The sequence below is a fragment of the Macrobrachium rosenbergii genome, chromosome 6, assembly GCF_040412425.1.
Source record: "Macrobrachium rosenbergii isolate ZJJX-2024 chromosome 6, ASM4041242v1, whole genome shotgun sequence".
Taxonomy (NCBI): Eukaryota; Metazoa; Arthropoda; class Malacostraca; order Decapoda; family Palaemonidae; genus Macrobrachium; species Macrobrachium rosenbergii.
In genome coordinates, this window is record NC_089746.1 from 29,873,350 (window position 1) to 29,892,619 (window position 19,270).

At 36.9% G+C, this 19,270-nt stretch overlaps 1 protein-coding gene across 3 annotated transcripts in view; it reads left to right on the top strand.

Moving 5' to 3' along the window:
* Positions 1-19,270, top strand: part of LOC136839408 (uncharacterized) — a 200,424-nt gene that overhangs the window by 153,955 nt on the left and 27,199 nt on the right. Inside the window, exons 1-3 of one of the 3 annotated variants that reach the window (XM_067105407.1) lie at positions 11,483-11,695; positions 17,032-17,155; positions 18,499-18,666. In XM_067105407.1, coding sequence (XP_066961508.1) covers positions 17,032-17,155; positions 18,499-18,666 — 292 coding nt within the window. In that variant the 5' untranslated portion in view covers positions 11,483-11,695. Of the gene's footprint in view, positions 1-11,482; positions 13,117-17,031; positions 17,156-18,498; positions 18,667-19,270 lie in introns of those variants that run through there. The other 2 variants (XM_067105405.1, XM_067105406.1) reach the window with 2 other exon arrangements.

The window sequence follows — 19,270 nt, forward strand, 5'->3', positions numbered from 1 at the left end:
CGAAGAACAGAACAACGAATGGTGCAAAATGCAAAATGTGCGTGAAGGAAGTCGTCACAAATAAAGAAAAATGAGGCGGGACAATGGAATTCTGTGGGGCACCACTAGAAATAAGGAAAGACCAGGTTTTCCACCGTTTTTAACAATGGAGATATAGCAGGAAGTTGGAACACAGGAATCTAGCCTTCAAAGGGAAGAAACTTCTGCAATAGAAATGTCAAGAGCAAAGTTATTAAGTAACAGCCAGATATGAGGAAGATAAGATAGGCACCAGTGATCAGGAAGAATGGTGTGAGATTCCGAGTATGTTAAGGAATAACAAAAACAAAAATTGTCAGGAAGACTATGGTCACTATCAAGGAGAGAATAGTAGGTTAAAAAAAATGTATGGTTTACGGTGATCGCCCTCATGGCAAAAAGATGGAACTCGAGTGAGTTTTTAGCATGGAGGCTGAATACTTTTCCCCAGAATGTAGAAAAGAAAGAAAAAAGATATAAGACAAAGGACTAAAAAGAGGTGGGATGCTGTCAGACCCAGAGGCTTTGCTCCAGCTTTAGAGACCTGCCTTGATTACAGGACAGCTGCTGAGGAACAGTCAAACGAACGTTAAAAAAAAAAAAAAAAAAAAAGACTTTTTGAATTAATATCTTTGACAGAGGAAAATACATCGCTATAGTACTCCGAAAACGTGCAAATTAAGCAACCCTTGATTTTCAGATGTTCAAGATATCTTTATACTTTTAGTGACATTCACAGTAGATGTAAATATGGCGAACAAGAACTAAGAGCAAAAAAATGCGAGCACTGATCTGAATGTACTTGGAAATCGGACCAGATGCAAAAAAGTTGCAACCTTCAAGGCTTATAAACTACAGCTTTAGCATGGCGGACTTTTCAGATGCGCAGTAGACAGAAATCTTATTTTTAAGAAAATTTGCACAAACTAAGTATATTTATTGTGTTATAAGGGAAGTTAGAAGGGTGATGACAAAAATATAGTGTAAGAAGATCGATTTAAGTACTTGAGAGTTGAAGGAGGAATCTGATTCGCCATAATTGGTGTTCTAGGAAGAAAAAGTAGTCTGCTCAACTGAGGAACAAAGCTACGTGCAAAAAAGTAGATGTTTCATCTTCACAAAAAACTAAACAAAAAACAAGGGAAAAACTAAAAGAGATAAGTAAAGACGAAATTTTAACGAGTCAGATGAAATAATAAAAGTCTGTGTGGTTTTAATTTCCTGTTTTGGTACTCATCTCTTCCTTGTCTTCCATTTTCTTCGTAGTTTTTGGTTTGATATCCATCTTGATTTACGCAACCGGTCAAAATTCTTACATCTATCGCACTCCTGATGAAGAACAAGTTTGCCTTTTTAAAAAGGCGTGTGATACTGACCGTTTACTGACGGGATCCGAATCTCTCTTCTACAAAACTCTTCTCAAGTGCTTTAGTCTTTGCATTCAGTCAGACCGAACATCATTGTAAACAAGGGTACCCACCTTCATCCTAGCCTTCATTGTAAACAAAGGTTGCCTACCTTCAACATGGGTTCATTGTAAATAAAGGATGTCTACCTTCAACGTAGCCTTCAATCCTCTAAAGAAGTTTAAACTTCTTCTTTGTATCTCAGAGGAGAATAAGAAACTAATTGCTGTTCCATTTCCTTGTTCAAGTAGTTGTTGGTCTTTTAAGTCTTAACCCTAAGCCAGCGATATACTGGAGGAACGAGCCGTGGGGAAGCTGTCTCTGATGAAGTCTAAGAAAAGACTAACTCAGCAAAGGCTTGGTAAATGTGATATACTTTAAAAGATTTGTGTGATGGTAAAGTGAAAATGAGGCATTTTGATGTTTAGGAGGAGAATTATTGAGGAAATGAAGTCTTTTCGCTAAAGAGGCTGTGTTTGAGAAGATAATGCAGAGGAGAGAACTCGCGAAAATGACTCATGAAATTACTGAAGAAAAGCTTGAGAGAGTTTTGGAAATATCTTTCAATAAAAGATTGAGAGAGTTTTGGAAATGACTCAATAAAAGCTTGAGAGAGTTTTGGAAATGACTTTCAATAAAAGCTTGAGAGAGTGGAAATTACTTTCAATAAAAGCTTGAGAGGTTTTGGAAATGACTTTCAATAAAAGCTTGAGAGAGTTTTGGAAATTACTTTCAATAAAAGATTGAGAGAGTTGTTGAAGTGACTGTAAACGCAGCTTGAGGGATCTGTTGCAGTGATTGCGGATAAAATCTTGAGTTTTGGAAATGACTGTGAATAAAAACTTGAGAGTTGTTTTAGTGACTGCAGATAAAAGCTAGAGAGATCTGTTGAAGTGACTGTGGATAAAAGCTTGAGAGTTTAAGTGACTGTGAATAAAAGCTTGAGAGTTTAGGTGACTGAATAAAAGTTTGAGAGAATTATTTAAGTGACTGTGAATAAAAGAGTGAGAGAATTATTTAAGTGACTGTGAATAAAACTTTGAGAGAATTATTTAAGTGACTGTGAATAAAAGATTGAGAGAATTATTTAAGTGACTGTGAATAAAAGTTTGAGAGAATTATTTAAGTGACTGTGAATAAAAGATTGAGAGAATTATTTAAGTGACTGTGAATAAAAGTTTGAGAGAATTTTTAAGTGACTGTGAATAAAAGATTGATAGAATTATTTAAGTGACTGTGAATAAAAGATTGAGAGAATTATTTAAGTTGCTTTGAATATAAGTTTTGGGAGAATTATTCAAGTTACTGTGCATAAAAGCTAGAGCGATCTGTTGAAGTGATTGTGGATAAAAGCTTGAGAGAGTTGTGGAAATTAATATGAATAAAAGCTTGGGAGAGTTGTGGAAATTACTGTGAATAAAAGCTTAAGAGGGTTGTTGAAGTGACTTGAGAGATATACTGGAAGTGACTGGAGAAAAATCTGAGAAACTTAGAAATTACTGAAACGGAAAAAAAAAATAAATAGAACTTGGTGGACAGTTGACTGAGGAAACATTCTGAAAAAGATGATTAGAGGAAGAATGAAGAACAGTAAGAAGAAATAAAAGGAATTCAGAATAAGATAATATTGGCGATGGATGCCAAGATATGCTTAGGGACGGAACATCAGAAATGATGATGATAACAGAATCTGGGACTGCAATGTAATTTACTTGAGCTGGGATTATCTGACTCACTGGAGCTTCTGGAAGGCCTTTTCACTTATACATACAAATCACTGCATCTGCTGGAAGGTAATTTACTTCCTAAACATAGATACAAATCACTGCATCTGCTGGAAGGTAATTTACTTCCTAAACACCCTTGATCTGTCTGTGACATCATTGAGAATTATAATTGTATAAATGTTAAACAAACCAATTCTTAACATTGTCTCGTCATAAGTCCTTTTGATTCTTGACTTCGCCTTCGTTTTTTGTTCATTCGCTGCCCGTTTACATCTTGAATACCTCTGGAATTATTAAGGTTTATCCAAGACACGAAGGGCGGTTTCATAAATCCTTTATCCCCTCGAAGATACTGCAGCGTCATGTCTTGAGATAAGATGGTCGTTTATTCTCTCTCTCTCTCTCTCTCTCTCTCTCTCTCTCTCTCTCTCTCTCTCTCTCTCTCTCTCTCTCTCTCTCATGTTATAAGTGTTTCTTCAACCATAGATAGTTCTAGAATTTTCTTATTTTCACTAAGTAAAAAAAGTTAAGTATACCTTAGTTTTACCAGACCACTGAGCTGATTAACAGCTCTCCTAGGGAACAATAACGAATTGGTATTTCACCATGATTGCATTATTGCACATGCATTTGCTCACCGCTCTGAATTCGTTGTAAATTAAACTGTCTTCACATTTAGGTATTTATATAACACTTCTTTTGATTCAGTTTTAAACAATTCCAGCCGTGTGATGAATTACTGCGTCGAAAATTAACCTCCGAATTTAAACGAAGTATCTTTGTCACCATCAAGGTGTTCGTATTCGGTTTTACGTTTTCCAAACGGATGTGATGACAGACCTCTACATGTCCAGAAATTCCTCTGATAATCATGTAACACAGATCAGGGTTATTAAGGAAAAAAATGGCTCATTTAAGATGTGATAAAAACAGTCTGCGGTTCTGTGAATATCCCGGATCCTACCCGGTTACCTCCGACGAGGCTTCTCGGAGGGTTTCCCATCCTCAATCCCAGCAAGCCCTCTGATTGGTCACCGAAACCTGGTGTGATACGTAATTTTGACTGGTCATGATTGCTATGGGTGAAAGTCTTCTCTTTTTCACGCTATGCAAAAAAAAAAAAAAAAAAAAAAAAGTTAAAAAAAAAAAAAGAAGACTGACATAGCCTTGAAAACTGAACTCTTTCTCTGTTATATCCAACAGGGCGTGACGCTCGAAGGATAAAAGAGTGTACCGGAGCTCGAGAGGCGGAGCAAGATTGCACCCTCTCCTCCCCAGCCTCCTTTTCCATCTTCAAAAAACAAAAGTGGTCTTACACGAGGCGAGGCTAGGAAAAAACAAGAAAAAAAAAAGCTGGACAAACATTAGGAAGCAAAAACTGGTTAGGAGTAGGCAAGGATCTGGCGCACGTTTTCAGTTGGTGGACGAAAGAATTAATTTAAACCGTTCGAGTTGCCTCAGACGTTTTTGACATTTTCGTCTTGTTAATCAATGTTGAAAGCATTGCCAATCTCCAGACAGTAAGCCTAAGTTAATAGGAATATTTTTCGAAGTAATAAAAAAAATTCAGTCTTATTGCCGTGACACGTACCACTGGCATCGTTAACAGGACAGGTTTTGTCCACAGTTAGATTCTGAGATCGAGCTTTACTAAATTTAGGCTAGGCAAACAGAGGCCATCTTAACGCTTATTTTCAGAAGAAGTTGCTTCTTACAACTTGACCTCAGGCGTATAATGAGTTTTTCCAGTGACCTTCAGTGAGATCTCATGAATAAAATCGAAATTAAAAAGGTATTTACACAATATATACCAAAAAATGTGAAACTTTTATAAGCAGTTGAAAACCAAATGTTTAGCTTACGCTGGTTTTAAAGGACTGAGCTTTGGTGAATGTGGAATCAAAGTAAATGGTTAGTGGTTCCTTGGAATCAGTGAATTAAGAAGCCTGACTCGGAATAACGACTTGGACAGAAGTATAAACATTTAATTAGCTTCCTATTCGATAAGGAAAAAGTCGAGTCGCCGACTTATTTAGCCCTCACTAACTTGTATCAGATCTTAAATTTATTTGCAAGCTTTTAAAATTTTATTAATATACTTCATTCTCATCGTTTGATTACCTGTCTTTTTCTGGTGAAGGTAATGTCACCAACTTCAAGAGACTCCACTGGTTTTATATTCCAGTGAACAGTCACTAGTTGTTTTATTAATTATAATCTTGATATGCCATGTCCACTACTTTCAAGGCTAATAATTTTTTCAGACTAAAGAGTCCAACATGGTTAATGAAGTGTATTTACGCGGACTAAAACGGCAATCGCTACCAGAAAAACACGAGTCTCAATAATTCTCATTACACCACTAATACAAAGACTTTGCTTGTAGGCCTCGTGTTTGCATCAGTCCTTGGTAAGCAGTTGGGGCTAGTTACTTTGTATAAATAAACAATTTACATTAATTACATACTTCATGAGACTTCCCCATATGTGGTAGTGCCGTCAGTGCACAGCGTGCGGTGCGCCGCTGGCATTACTAAAGGTTGTTTGCTTCTTGCCTTCTGCCCCTAGCTGCACCCACTTTTTAGCCTTTTACTTTACCTCCATTCCCGTTTCCTATCTTCCATCTTGCTATCCGACCACAACAACCCCTTTTTTTCGCCGTCTTCAGCACTGAATGGCTGAAAGAACCCCGTGCATGGCTTTATAGCCTAATTTTCATAAGTCAGATCAAAAGAAGATTTGAAAGAAAGCCCGAGATACCCGGCAAATACGATGTTGGCAAATTGTCCACATGGATTTGTTTGACAGGTTTTATTAAATGTCTCGTTATAATTTTTTTTAAATGCCTCCTCTGTTCTTCATCCTGGTGTAATGCAATGAGCCCCTGACCTTTGCTTTTCTTCGGTGCGATTATAACAAAAACACGATCCACGTGGAAAAGTAAATTGAACGATAATCTTCATATATTAATATAGTTAACTCGTTTTACTCTCTCGAGGTTATTCTAAAGACGCAAAGGGCTTGAACTAAGATATATACATGCGTCTGAACGTAGGTGATCACTTTCTTCCAATTCCTTTCACAGTCAATCACGATGGTCATGACTGGTGTCGATGCGGAGGGTTAGGTAGCAAATTTGCAGTGGCAGTGGCAGCACGATGTCAAACCGGTTATTTTCTGTACCCATTTTCGTTTATTGTCCTTATCTTGATCGAAATTCTACCGAAGTCTGCGATAAGATTAGGCAAAGGTAATAATAAGTTTCAGATGAAACTTATGCATGTAAAGTAGGACAGCGTTGTTGTTAGACTTGGCACTGAGCAGTTGTGATATGAAAGAGGAAATTTTTCAAGAAAACTATCGGACTTGGAATGATAAAGAAGCGGAACTCTCCAGATAGCCCGACTAAGACCCGATTGGAGCTCCCTCAGAAAAAAAAAGATAATAATGATAATAAAGAAATAAATAAAGAGTAAAGATGATGACAAGTGTGAGGACGGCTAAAGGACAGCCCGTTCAGTCCTGAATAAATATTGGATATTGTCGCGTCACCAACAGCTATCACCGTAACAGATAAGTTAGATAACAAATTATAGATAATTCCAGTAATAACGGTCATCATGATGTGCACGTGTGCTTATTTTACGTAATTCAGATCATTTGATGTAGAGAAGCGCAGACATATCGCAGGAAAGATTCACTCCTGATAAAGCCACGATGGGAAAAATCTGAGTAAAATAGGCTGAAATTTTATGTATTATCTCCTTGTCTTATTGCTCTTTTTTGAAGGAAATCTGCTCTACTCTTGCGAGCAAATTAGCGAGTATTAAATAAATAAATAAATAAGTTTAAAAGAAAAGTACTTTGAACATTAGGCCATGATTACACGCATATATCTAAAACATTTATCTAGGGTTGTTAAACAGACCATCTAATTACGACACAGAACACAGACAGATTAGCAGATAGATAGAGGAGCAGATGGGGCAGTGAGAGAGAGAGAGAGAGAGAGAGAGAGAGAGAGAGAGAGAGAGAGAGAGAGAGAGAGAGGGATCACATCCGAGTTGAAGGTTTTAGAACTCAACGACCTAATCCTTTAGGTATCATTGGAGAATCATATTAAAGCTAGATAACAGGAAGTATGCTTCAGAATAACCTCTCTCACATTATTAATAACTTTTAAGGAAAAAATGAAGAACTGTCTGTATTGGTCTGCCTTTTCAAGAAGCAACAATCAACTTGATTTGAGATATATATATATATATATATATATATATATATATATATATATATATATATATATATGTGTGTGTGTGTGTATATATATATATATATATATATATATATATATATATATATATATATATATATATATATGTGTGTGTGTGTGTATATATATATATATATATACACACACACACATACATGAGATACATAGAGAACATGCTATAATCTCCATTTATTTGTTAAATCAAACATTAACAAATTATTTGCTTACGGTAAAAATGAGATTTTCTGACAACATATTTTTTACTAACATGCATTTTCTTCCATGAAACGGAGAGGACATGCCACAAACACATCCTCTTTCTCTTTCTCTCTCTCTCTCTCTCTCTCTCTCTCTCTCTCTCTCTCTCTCGCTCTAATAATTAAAGCCTTCGCGAATAATGAAAGGCTAATGCCTTCCGACATGAACATCGATTTCCAACGAACTGCTCCTGTATGTGAGGGTAAGGAGGCGTCAAGCTATGGCCTTCATTACAATTAAAAAGATGAAGTTTTGTCGTCATTCTTCTTCTAGGCAAAACAAAAAGATGAATTTTCCACTTCAGAATTGTTCCTGCTTTAAACCATGTTTTAAACACCATTTGAAATTTTTCTACGACACTTACTTTCTCTGCTAATCTTGAATGTCAACTTCCATAAGACTCAACTATCTGTTATTCATTTTATGGATCATAGTAACTGAAAGATCATTAGCGTTTAACGGTTAATAACGGTCATACAATTATGCTCTGCATAATCGTGTCGCAGCCAAGTTTTTGTTATGTGAGCGTTAAGATAACAGAAGCTGTTCACAGTTTAATAAACAGAGACGCAAGCACACACACGCACACATAAATATACATGAATATATATATATATATATATATATATATATATATATATATATATATATATATATATATATATATATATATATATATATTCCTCAGTGGGGGATGGCTCCAAAGCATAAACAAATACACGGTGACTACCATTTTACGTATATTTGTGTTGGTATGTACGTATGAAGACTATTTAGCTCGCTATTTTGTATTTTTTATAATCTCTAGACGTGACCAACAAATTAGAGTTTTATAGAGAGTCAGGAAAAAGTAACTTATGCTTGATCAAACAGGAAATCCTCATGCGAATTTCAAATGACTATAGAGTGAGGAAAATCACATGGCCACACCACATGAACAGGATATTTGGGCATTTTACTAGTTAATGTGTGCATCAGCTTGTAAAGTAAACGCGGCAGTCTCAAGAATGTAAAAGGAAATCCTTCTCAAGCACCGTTATTCGCCTGAGATAGAACAGACTCCCATGATAACCTGACTCGCAGTTTAATCAGGGTCACTCGGTCTAATCAGGGAGATTTGTATTCATTAGTTGTAAAATTAACCAGTACGTCTTGTAAGGCTCAATATGCAGAAGTTCATTAACAAAATGTCAAAGCTTTCAAATACACATTATTAAAAATTATTTATTTCACCACTACTGCAAGGCTATGGAAGATTTTAAAAAAAAACAGAAATTTCTATGGGGTACTATACAAATATAAGGGAACGACCAGAGAAAATGGATGTTTTGTGACGGGAAACTATCAGAACACCACATTAGCCTGGGCAGAATGAAGAAGATATCTGTTTTCTTGAACCAAATTCGAATCCGGACATAGAAGGAGATATGCTTTATTTCAGTCTCAAATTCCGATTATTTCAGGGGAAGCCTTCTCCAAAAAGATACTGAATCAAAATCGTCGCATTTATTTTAAAAAAATGAGAGCACGTAAACGGTAACTCGGGAAATGATAGTGTAATGTTATCAATATAAACGTGGGTTACTGCAGCTTGATCCGTTGTAATAATAATTCATTATTCATAGGTCAGTATAGATTTAAACTGTCCATTCAAGAAAGCTGTAGAAATACCACTGGACTCGCAACATAACAATCATTCAAAGACTAAAATAACGAAGGCCTAATGGCGACGTGCAAGTTGTTGGCTTCTGAAACTAGTGCACCAAAGTGTCGACTCACACAATGGCACAAACACTCAGCACAAGTAGTCAAACATAGTTGATCAAACAGATAGTATTATCGCATAATGGACTGCGTGACCAACGTTCAGCACATCCCTAAACCATGAAGCAAATTTACTTGTCCTACACACAACCACAGCAAGCCCGTTTTGCAGCGGATTCCTTTCACTTTCATGTTTATTACGTCTAACAAAAGAGCATTCAACTGACTGATAATGGCATTGGTTTGGTCGTTGTCTTTGAAAGAAAAGAGCTTATTCTACAGTAGCTTCATCCTGTGCTGGGAGAAGTAATCTGAACAGAACTGAAAAATGAAAAGTAACAGAGTGAATCTATAGACCAAGTTCAGTGCTGGTGGCTAATACTCCAACTATTTAAAAAAACGACTGAATCCTACCTCCAGCCATCGATTCTGTGACTTACAATGATTTAAATTCGAAACTCTTGAAGCAGTATAAAAAAAATCAACAGTGATTCTACGCTGATCACCATAGACCTACCTTGTTGCGACCTCAAAGAAACCGAACTAATGAGGGAGATTTGAACTTGACAATTAAAGAGGATCAAAGTTCATGCAAAATTAGGTTTGTATGTTTTTATATGCACAATGCAGAAAATTCTGGGATGATTACTGGTGCCATATCATGCTAGCCCTTTTTATCTGTTGCTAAGGCTTATAGTTTTCTTAAGTCTCTAGTTCGTCTATGGTTCGACAGTTTTGAACAGAAAATTACTTAAAAATAACTTAGAAGTCGAACGTAGGAGAACAAAAACAAATAGAATTTGTTATGTACCTATTATTAATATCATAATTTGAAAGAATGATACCTGCTTACAAAAATATATTATCGTGAACTACTACAAAATAGCCTATGTTTGTATTGCGGATGTGTTTTTGCGCACACTCACCTACATGTGCTGTGTATCTTAATAGAAATAGCCTTATTGAATAAGTCAATGAAGTAACCTTGTGATCTTTCCATGATCATGCTACTCAGTTAAAACATCCCAAAGACCATCCTGTTAGACCAGCATGCCACAAGGAACATAAATAAAAAGTAAATTGCTGATGCCATTATAATCAATTGTTGCCCGAATAAAGTGCTATATCATACTGAACATGAATAATTTCTCAATAACCCCATACAGACAGTTCCTTCACGGTAGCCTTTAAGCATGAAATGAAATACTTTAAAACTTGATGTTAAGTTGTGAATATGGCAACACAAACGTCGGAATAATAGATAGCGGAATTGATGAATGCCTTATTGCAGAAGAGAAAATGCTAAATGCAGTGAAAATGGAATATTGCTACCTATGAAATTTAGCTTTCAGTTAATAAATATGCATACATTAAAGAACTTGCTCAAAACTGTGGAAACAAGATAATACTGCTGTGGCTGCCTCTGTAATAGTGTATCAAATTATCGAAGACATGGGATCGATCTTATATAGTAACCAAATTAATAATCAATAAGTCTCAGCATGAAAGGATCACAAAAAAAGCCACTGAATCTGGAATGTTTTAAAGTACATCGCAATTGTTGCCTTTGTCCACTTGGTACCCATGTTATTCGATAACATCTGCCTCCAGGAAGTAGAAATAGGTTTAATTCGGGATCTATGTAAGTTATAACTGAAAGATCAAAAGGGTACGCCATATGGCAAGTGGAACTGACGGGAGGGCCTCCAAAGAAGGAAAGCAAGAGGAAGAGGAAGAAAAATGCGTTGGCAACGTTACAGAATGCCAATATTCTAAACTGGTACTTACTGGTATTTTGAACCGGTTTATAAAGGCCGGTTACAAGATTATTGCTTGTTTACAATCTAACAACTTACTAGACACTTTTATTCATCAGTTTCCTATTATCTCATTATATTTTCATTATATTCATCCATGATCAGTTCATTGTGCCCGTGTATTGTCTTTGAAAATACAGCCATCATTTCTCTGATCTTTGCATCAGTACATTTTGGCAATAATTTAAGAACAGAAAATGCGACGCAGGTCCTCCCGCTTCCACAATTCGCTTTCAGAAACCTCTTTAGTTTCGTGTGTGCGTTTCTGAGTTATATCAAATTTTCCAGTATTATTTTGGCCATTATAAAACTCATCAACACTGTGCCATGCCATTTGCAAATTAAGTTTAACGTGGTCATTCCAAATGCATCATTAATCGAATCTGAAGGTTTCTGCAAGAATTAAAAGCAGTGTTTTTTGCTATTTGCAATATTGTGAGTAAATTCGTGATTTTTTGTTGATGTTTTCAGTAACCTGTTAGATATGTGTTAAGACTGCCACATTACGTATGAATATTTGTGTAATTTCATCCTGTCGCTACTTTACTTTCACTTGTACAGTTACTGTACATCGCTAGCAACAACGTAAGACCTGTTATTCTTCTTGTCTCTTTAAGGAATATATAATGTGCACACATACCATCGAATTATTGTTCAAACACTACTAGTCTTTTAATAGTTCCAGTAGCCTATCCTGAAATTGTATGCTGCATTTCTACCTCGGATACAAAATGTTGTCCTTTGCCTATGGTTTCGTTGCAGTAAATATAGACCTATTCTTGCGACTCCGTACTTATTGGGGGGATGGGGAGAGGAGGACCGGAATGTCTTTCTGTTTCTGCTTTAAAACCGTGATAAATAATTATTGACTGACTATAAGCTATCGGGGGTCACTGACACCGATATATCCGTGACAATGTGAAACATAACCTACCATAATTTTTTATAACATTCTATTCCATGACGGTAGGAAGCTTTGCAGGTCTCACCGTAGTTAGAAATTAAAAATTAATGAGCTCTTACAGTGTTAGGAAAATAGGCCACTACAACCTACTCTTAGCTATACAAAGTAGTCTGTATCTTGTAAAATGCATTGTCTTCGATATGATCCCTTTTTTATGTGGCATTGCAATTCATTGTCTAATAACTTTCTTATCCGAATATGGCTATTAGAAATTTACGAAAGTTGTGACCTCTTGTCAACTCGACATTGAACTTTTAACTAATTTTGTTTGATTTGATGATATGGTAAAACTTGCGGCTGTTGGAGTCCGCCTTGTTTACGAATTAGTTACGTCGGTAGTCACCTTCCGAGTAGTAAGTTCCGCGGACGTAAGACGTAGACGCAAAAGATTTGTAAACAGTTATTTAAACTGTAGTGTAAGCTTTCGTGGTGCACTTGAAGGTTATCATTGACTTAGAATGAAACCTTATGCCTCCAACGATGACTTTGAGTTTTATTGAGCCAAGGAATTGACTCTGAACCACGACTTGGGAGATACGTTAGTTAGCCCAACGTAGTAGATGTGTGCGTAAGCTGTGGAATAGTAAAAGCCCACAGGCGTTCCTTGGGTCCTGAAATATGAAAGAAAATTTATTTTAAATTATAATGAAGTAAATATAGCCAAGTGCTGGACAAAGTGACGATTCACCTACAGGCCAGGCAACCAGGATATGCTATTGCCATTCGTAGGAGTTCGAAATATCTCATCATAATGAAAGTTTGGTCATCAGTGGTGAGGTCAGGGAGTGCGTTTCGAGGCATTTTGACCAGTCCCAATGGCATCGCAAGACCCTTACACAGTGCTTCTCAACACCCAGAGACAGAGACAGTTAGTACGTCTCATATGACAAAGGTTAGTGCAAGCATTGTATGATTTAGCCTGTGTTATTGTTGGTGGGTCAAATGCAACGATCCTGCAGTTTTACTGCCCTGGTAGTTTATGCGGTAGCACTGTTGAACAGCTCTGCATGGGGTAGCCTATTACCTTGGAAATTGACTTTTTCTGTAGTATTTTGGTTGCTTAGGCTATCAAGAATTTACGTTATTTTTTGGCAGTCGACTGTAGTAGCCTAATTAACCTCAGAACTGATATGTTATTGTGTGCTGGCCATCCTAGAATGCTATCGTGCATGCACAGTGTTATAGGGAAACTTTTGGTAAAAAGTGGAGTTTCCTTCACCAGGAGGTCTGGGGGCCAGAGTCCCCTGGCTAAATAACACAGCCTACTAGGTTAGGGTATGTTAGGTTAGTGTAGTTCCTTTTATAATAGGTTTTAACCAATCCCTTCTTGAACATATGACTCCCTAATGATTTGCGCATGCACGGCACCATTCCATAACAACATGATGACAGGCAGGTCTTTCTCTAAGCGATTTCCCCCACCCAAAACCCTGTATTCCCAAAGGGTCCCCAACCTTGTTGGATAGTTATGAGGTTAATGATAATTGACTGACAATAAACAACATCACATCCTTCATCAGCAACACTAAAAGTATTGGAAAAATCAATTTCCAAGGTAATAGTCCGTGCAGAGCTGTTCTATAGTTTTACTGGTTACGCTAATCCAAATCCACTGTGGCCTGTAAAATTCAACTTATAGCTTAGCTTAACTTGTGATTAAAGCCTAGTATCCTATAGTAAGACTGTTGGCCAGGGATGGGAATCACGCCCTTTGCTGCAAGACAAGGAGACCTCCTGACACCAATAGAAATTCAGCACCTTGGTGATGTCATGTTTGAAATTTTAAGTGCAGCTGCAAAGTCCACATGTAGAAATATAAACCATGTACGCCAGTTTGTAATTTACTTCTGAAGATATTGCCGATGACACATTTTCCTTGGGTCCGGTGGCGGCTGTTCAGCAGGTTGTTTAACTCATCCAGTGCCCCTAACAGGACAGTTTTTACCTTACCTAAGATGATGGTATGAAAGTGAGAATGTTTGGGGTTTGTCCCCTTCAGTCCCCTTCAGTTTTTTTTTTTTTTTTTTTTTTTTTTTTTTTTTTTTTTGTACACAAGTATAAAATTTTGGCAAAAGCAAGTCCCTCCTCTCTCTAGCAAGGGGAGAAAGGATTGATAGCAAACTATTGGTGGCTATGAAGGTTTGTTATCTATAGATATAGTTCTTTAACTTCCTCCTACATTGTCTCGTCACATTGTACGGAATCCCAGAAGTCTGACTGTTGAATAATCACTTATTTATTATGTCAGAGGCTTTGGTTCCCTTCCATAGGCTTCTTTAAGCCTGGAAGAGTTACCAGGTGTGCTGAACCTCCAGTCGGTTCCAGATTTTCTTTCCTCCCTCCAGAAGTGAGTCAGTCCATGAGTTAAGACCCAGGTTTGTTCCTCATAGGAACAAATGACAAATTTTTTAATCAGTTTGTATATTTCATAGCTAATAAACCTGCAGTCTTAGCTTATATGGCCCACCTCTAGCCACCCCTCAGTCAAGTTTCCTGAGATGGAAGAAACAGGCGTCATTCCTTTGATGCATGTGCGAAGGAACTTGACAGTTGCCACCTTGGCCTATCGGCCTACCTCCTTGCCACCAATTTCTTGTTTGTTATTTTTACCAGTTTCCAGCAGGCACTAGAAGAATTATCCATAAGTTAAGACCGCAGGTTTGTTAGCTATGAAAAATACAAATTGATTTAAAAATTAGTCATTTCACACATGGAGTCCTGTCTCCTTAGGCATCACTTGTGGTAGATGCTATGGTAGACTAGAGATTGTAGGAGTCACACAGGCCTGCATGACATGGAAACTGGCATTTCTGGGTTGCAGATCAACACTGGTCATGATCTTGAGACAGCTCCATCTAAATTGCATAGAAGTTTCCATGATTACACATGCAAAAGACTACCAGATTTGCAAACCTTGTTTCCAAGTTTCTTTGATTGGTCCAGCTTGCATGGAAGAATTTTCAGTGAATTGTTTATATATAGTGAACAAAAAAAAAAAATTTCAGTGAGATTATCTGCGTGGGGAGGATCAGTGTCCTATACCTTATAACCAACTTTCCTCGAGTTTTGTTTGGTTTAATCCCTTTTAAGGGATTCAGCAAACAAAGGTTTATATACTGTATATTCAGGAACTGGAATCAGTGTAAAGAAGGTAGCATCCTCTGCATAAGCAACATGCTTGTTTTCAAGGCCAAACAACATTGTGTGTACATAGCATTAAAAGTAATGGGCCAAGAGTGGTGTGTTGAGGAACACTAGACTATTTTCCTGCAGTCACTATACAGGCAGCCTAGTGCTCATGAACAATGGCTCTTTGCAGTCTGTGAGTTGAAAATTTGGTAATAAAAATACTAAGAAATGGTCCACTAATTGCCATCTGTTTGACATTTTAACCCAAAAAACTTTGATTTTCATCATTCTTCTGTTTACAAATAATTATAGATAGACCTCCCATGATCGGTTTTTTGTTTGTGCATGTAATTTTTGTGCCGTTATATTGATGCAATCAGCTTGCTTTAGATCCCCCCACCCCCACCCAAAACCTGGTTTCCCACTGTGGGCTCCCCTTATTGTTATACAGTATATGGTGTTCACCCCAAGCCCAGAAAAAAACAACTAAGGTGGTTGCACCAACAATAATGGTAAAAATATATTAAACACAAGGTAAGCAGCTGAAAAGTAAAGTTCATGCTTTTGTTAAGAAATTTATTTTGATAATTAGTTTGCTGAAATAACAGCCAAGTATTTATTAGGCTTAAGTTAGCCTAAAGTCTTTTTCCATACAATTCTTTGTTGTGAAGCATCAGTAGGCTTAACCCCATAAGTAATGGGTAGGCACATAAATCAGAATAAACTGCTTAGTGGAGAATGCATGTGGCACCTAAAGATCTCACCAGCAGATTTGCTAAATGTCTTGCCTAGAGTGCAAGGCATATAGCAGATTTTCAGTTATTTAAGTGCTTCATGTGCAGCAATATATTTGCAGTACTGTATGGTACTCTCATTATTTATCATTCAGTAATTTTCAAGAGTGGTCTCTAAAGGCAAATGGCCTAGGTCACTCAATTTCAGCTGTTTACGTGTTTCATAACTGACCACATATGTCCAATAACCTTTTTATATTGTACTCACTATCAGCAGTTTGTTTCAAAACTGACCACATGCAGTACATCAAATCCCCTTTTCACATGGGCAAACTGACCTATTGTGGCTTTATTTTGATGCTGATAATGATCAAGTTAATCCCCAAATAGACCTACTGAACTGGATGTTTACAAAGTATCACTTTTAATCGTGGTGAAAGGTTTTCGCAAGTTTCATCTTTCAAGATTGAAGTCCTAGTCCGGATTTTCAAAGTCTGCCATTTATTGTAGCAGTACTTGCCTACAAATACAATAGTAATACCATAATAATTCAGTTACTAAAGTTTCATCATTAAAAGGGCAAGGTCACAACACATTTAAGTTTTTGCATGAAACACACATGAATTTGATAATGGCAGCAAAGTTTACTAAAGGGATCTTGAATTGCTTTTTTCTAAAGTTAATCATCAGGTCACATAATAGATACACTGTAAATATTTCACTCATTAACTTTTGTTTAGGCTCATACCTGAGTGTTTGTAAGGTCGGTGTTTGGAAGTAGGGTAGTGTATATACAGTAAAATTAAATATGAATGTTATGCTTTTCATTTTCCTTGGAAAGGAAGCCTAATATTTACTGAATTGTTTTCCTTTATCTTTCATGATTAGTGAGGTAATTATATATATTTTTATATTGAACTTAGTTTTATTTACTTTTTTTTCAGATGCCGAGACTTAAACAACTAAGAGAATTGGATCCCTTACCATTCTCATCATTTCTGACAGATTCATTTGGTCGCAGGCATTCTTACTTGAGGATTTCCCTCACTGAGAGGTGCAACTTGAGATGTAAGTAATGTAGAAGTTTGCATTTTAATATGGCACTCCATATATTTTTACAAATTTTATTGTTACTTTGTTATGTATGCAATTCTGTTATATGTGCCGGTGAATGAAAGTGTTCAGGATGTCAAAGTGGATGAAGAAAGATAAGAGAAACGTGAATGGGGCAAAGTTTTTGACAGATAAAAATGATGGAATTAAAGTATGGAAGGAAGAAATAATGGAGTCATTGTGGTATGTTATTTTGAGACTCTTCTGAAGGAAAACATATGAATTACAAGAGGATGTAACAAAGGGCACAAAAGAGAATGTATCTCAATAGCCTCCGAGAACTTGGGGGGAAAATGAAAAATGTTGCAAGTGCCAGTACTAACAGGGATAACAATATTTGTATTAGGAACAGCTGGAGAGAACTAGTCATTGATTGACTGATCAGAATATAAAGCAATGTTAGAGGGAGAGATAGAATCAAAGTGGGAGAAGAGATTTTGAACTACAGTGTAACACAGTGAAAAGAGAACGCTCTACACTGAAATTTGAAAGTCTGTTCTCTTTAAATTCCTTTAATGTTTAAATTGTTAGTATTTGTATAGACAAGTATCATTGAGCTTTCTTCACATTAAATCTCAGAAAATCACTTATTTCTTCTTGTACACAGTAGTTGCTCTTATTTAATACTGTAGTGTAACCTGACTGCTGCTTCATATTTTAGACTTTTATAGGGCAAGTCTGAAGGCACTGCTTTGTAGAAGGTGAAAATGTAAGCAAGGTGAAGCTGAAGAAGTTGGACAGTGTGGTAGAAGGGACCAAAGGGTATAAAAAAAAAGAAAAGGCAAATAAGGAATGTAGCTGAGGGCAGAAAGAATTCTACAAAACCGCTTGAGTACTGTACTGCATAGTTCTACTCAGTGCACACTATATGCTATACCTCCTACAATGATGGAAAGATGAGATAATGACGGTCTAGATGAATGAGTGGTTACTGTATTAACACTGTAATCCAAGAAAATTGAGAGCATACTATATCATGTTTGCTTGTAGTGGTGACTGTTGTTGTACTGAGGGGGTGTTAATGGTAGTGCAGATTAAGGTTTACAGTGAACTACAATTTGTAGGTTTCCTAAATACAGTATGTTGCTACAAAATGTAACATTACACTTATTAAAGATTATTATTTGTAAGTGTATTTCACCTCTTATTTGAAAGCCACCTATATTTAATACAGGAGGATTCACTTGATGTGGAATTTAGCTACAACAGTTTACAGAACAATTAGTATATACTGTACAGTATTTCAGTATGTTAAATGAAACTGTTTTTAATTTGATAATTTATTTTTGTGTTTGCAGGTCAGTATTGTATGCCAGAAGAAGGTGTGGCACTGACACCAAAACACCAACTATTAACAACTCAGGAAATTATCCGATTGGCAAGATTATTTATTTTGGAAGGTGTAGATAAAGTTAGGCTAACTGGAGGAGAGCCGATGGTTCGGAAAGATTTGGTCCCTATAGTAGGTTAGTACTGTTTTGAAACTTGATGTAGTCATACAGTGAATAAATCTCTCATATCACTTAGGCTAAGCATTATTGCTGATGTGACCTGGTAGCCAAGTGATAGTGATAGACCTGTTCCCAACAAGGTTCAACAGGAAGCTAGAGGTTTATAGTTCAGTGGTTCCAGATTCTTTTGCCATGACAGAGGATGCCCTGCAACATCCTTGAGACAATCTGGAGTTTTACGCCTTTCCCCTCCTTTTGTCTGATTCGTCAAGTTTGGAACAGGGTAACGATATCCAAGAATCTCAGGAAAACCCTAGTAGCTCCCTTTTGGCCGCACGCATAGTGGTTCCCCAATCTGCTAGCCCTGCTGTCAGCAGTCCCAAGAGAAATTCCCCCATGGCACAACCTCCTCTGCCAACCTCACATGGAGAGATATCAGTAGTATCCCTATCTCTTCATGGTTTGAGACTATCCGGTATCTCCTGCGAATGAGAGGCTTTTCTCGCAGAGCAGTGGCAGAGATGTCTGGTTATCTCAGAAGATCTTCCTCAGCCGTGTACCAGGGAAAATGGGCAGTCTACTGTGATTGGTGCCGTCGACGGGGTTTCTCTCTGGTCGG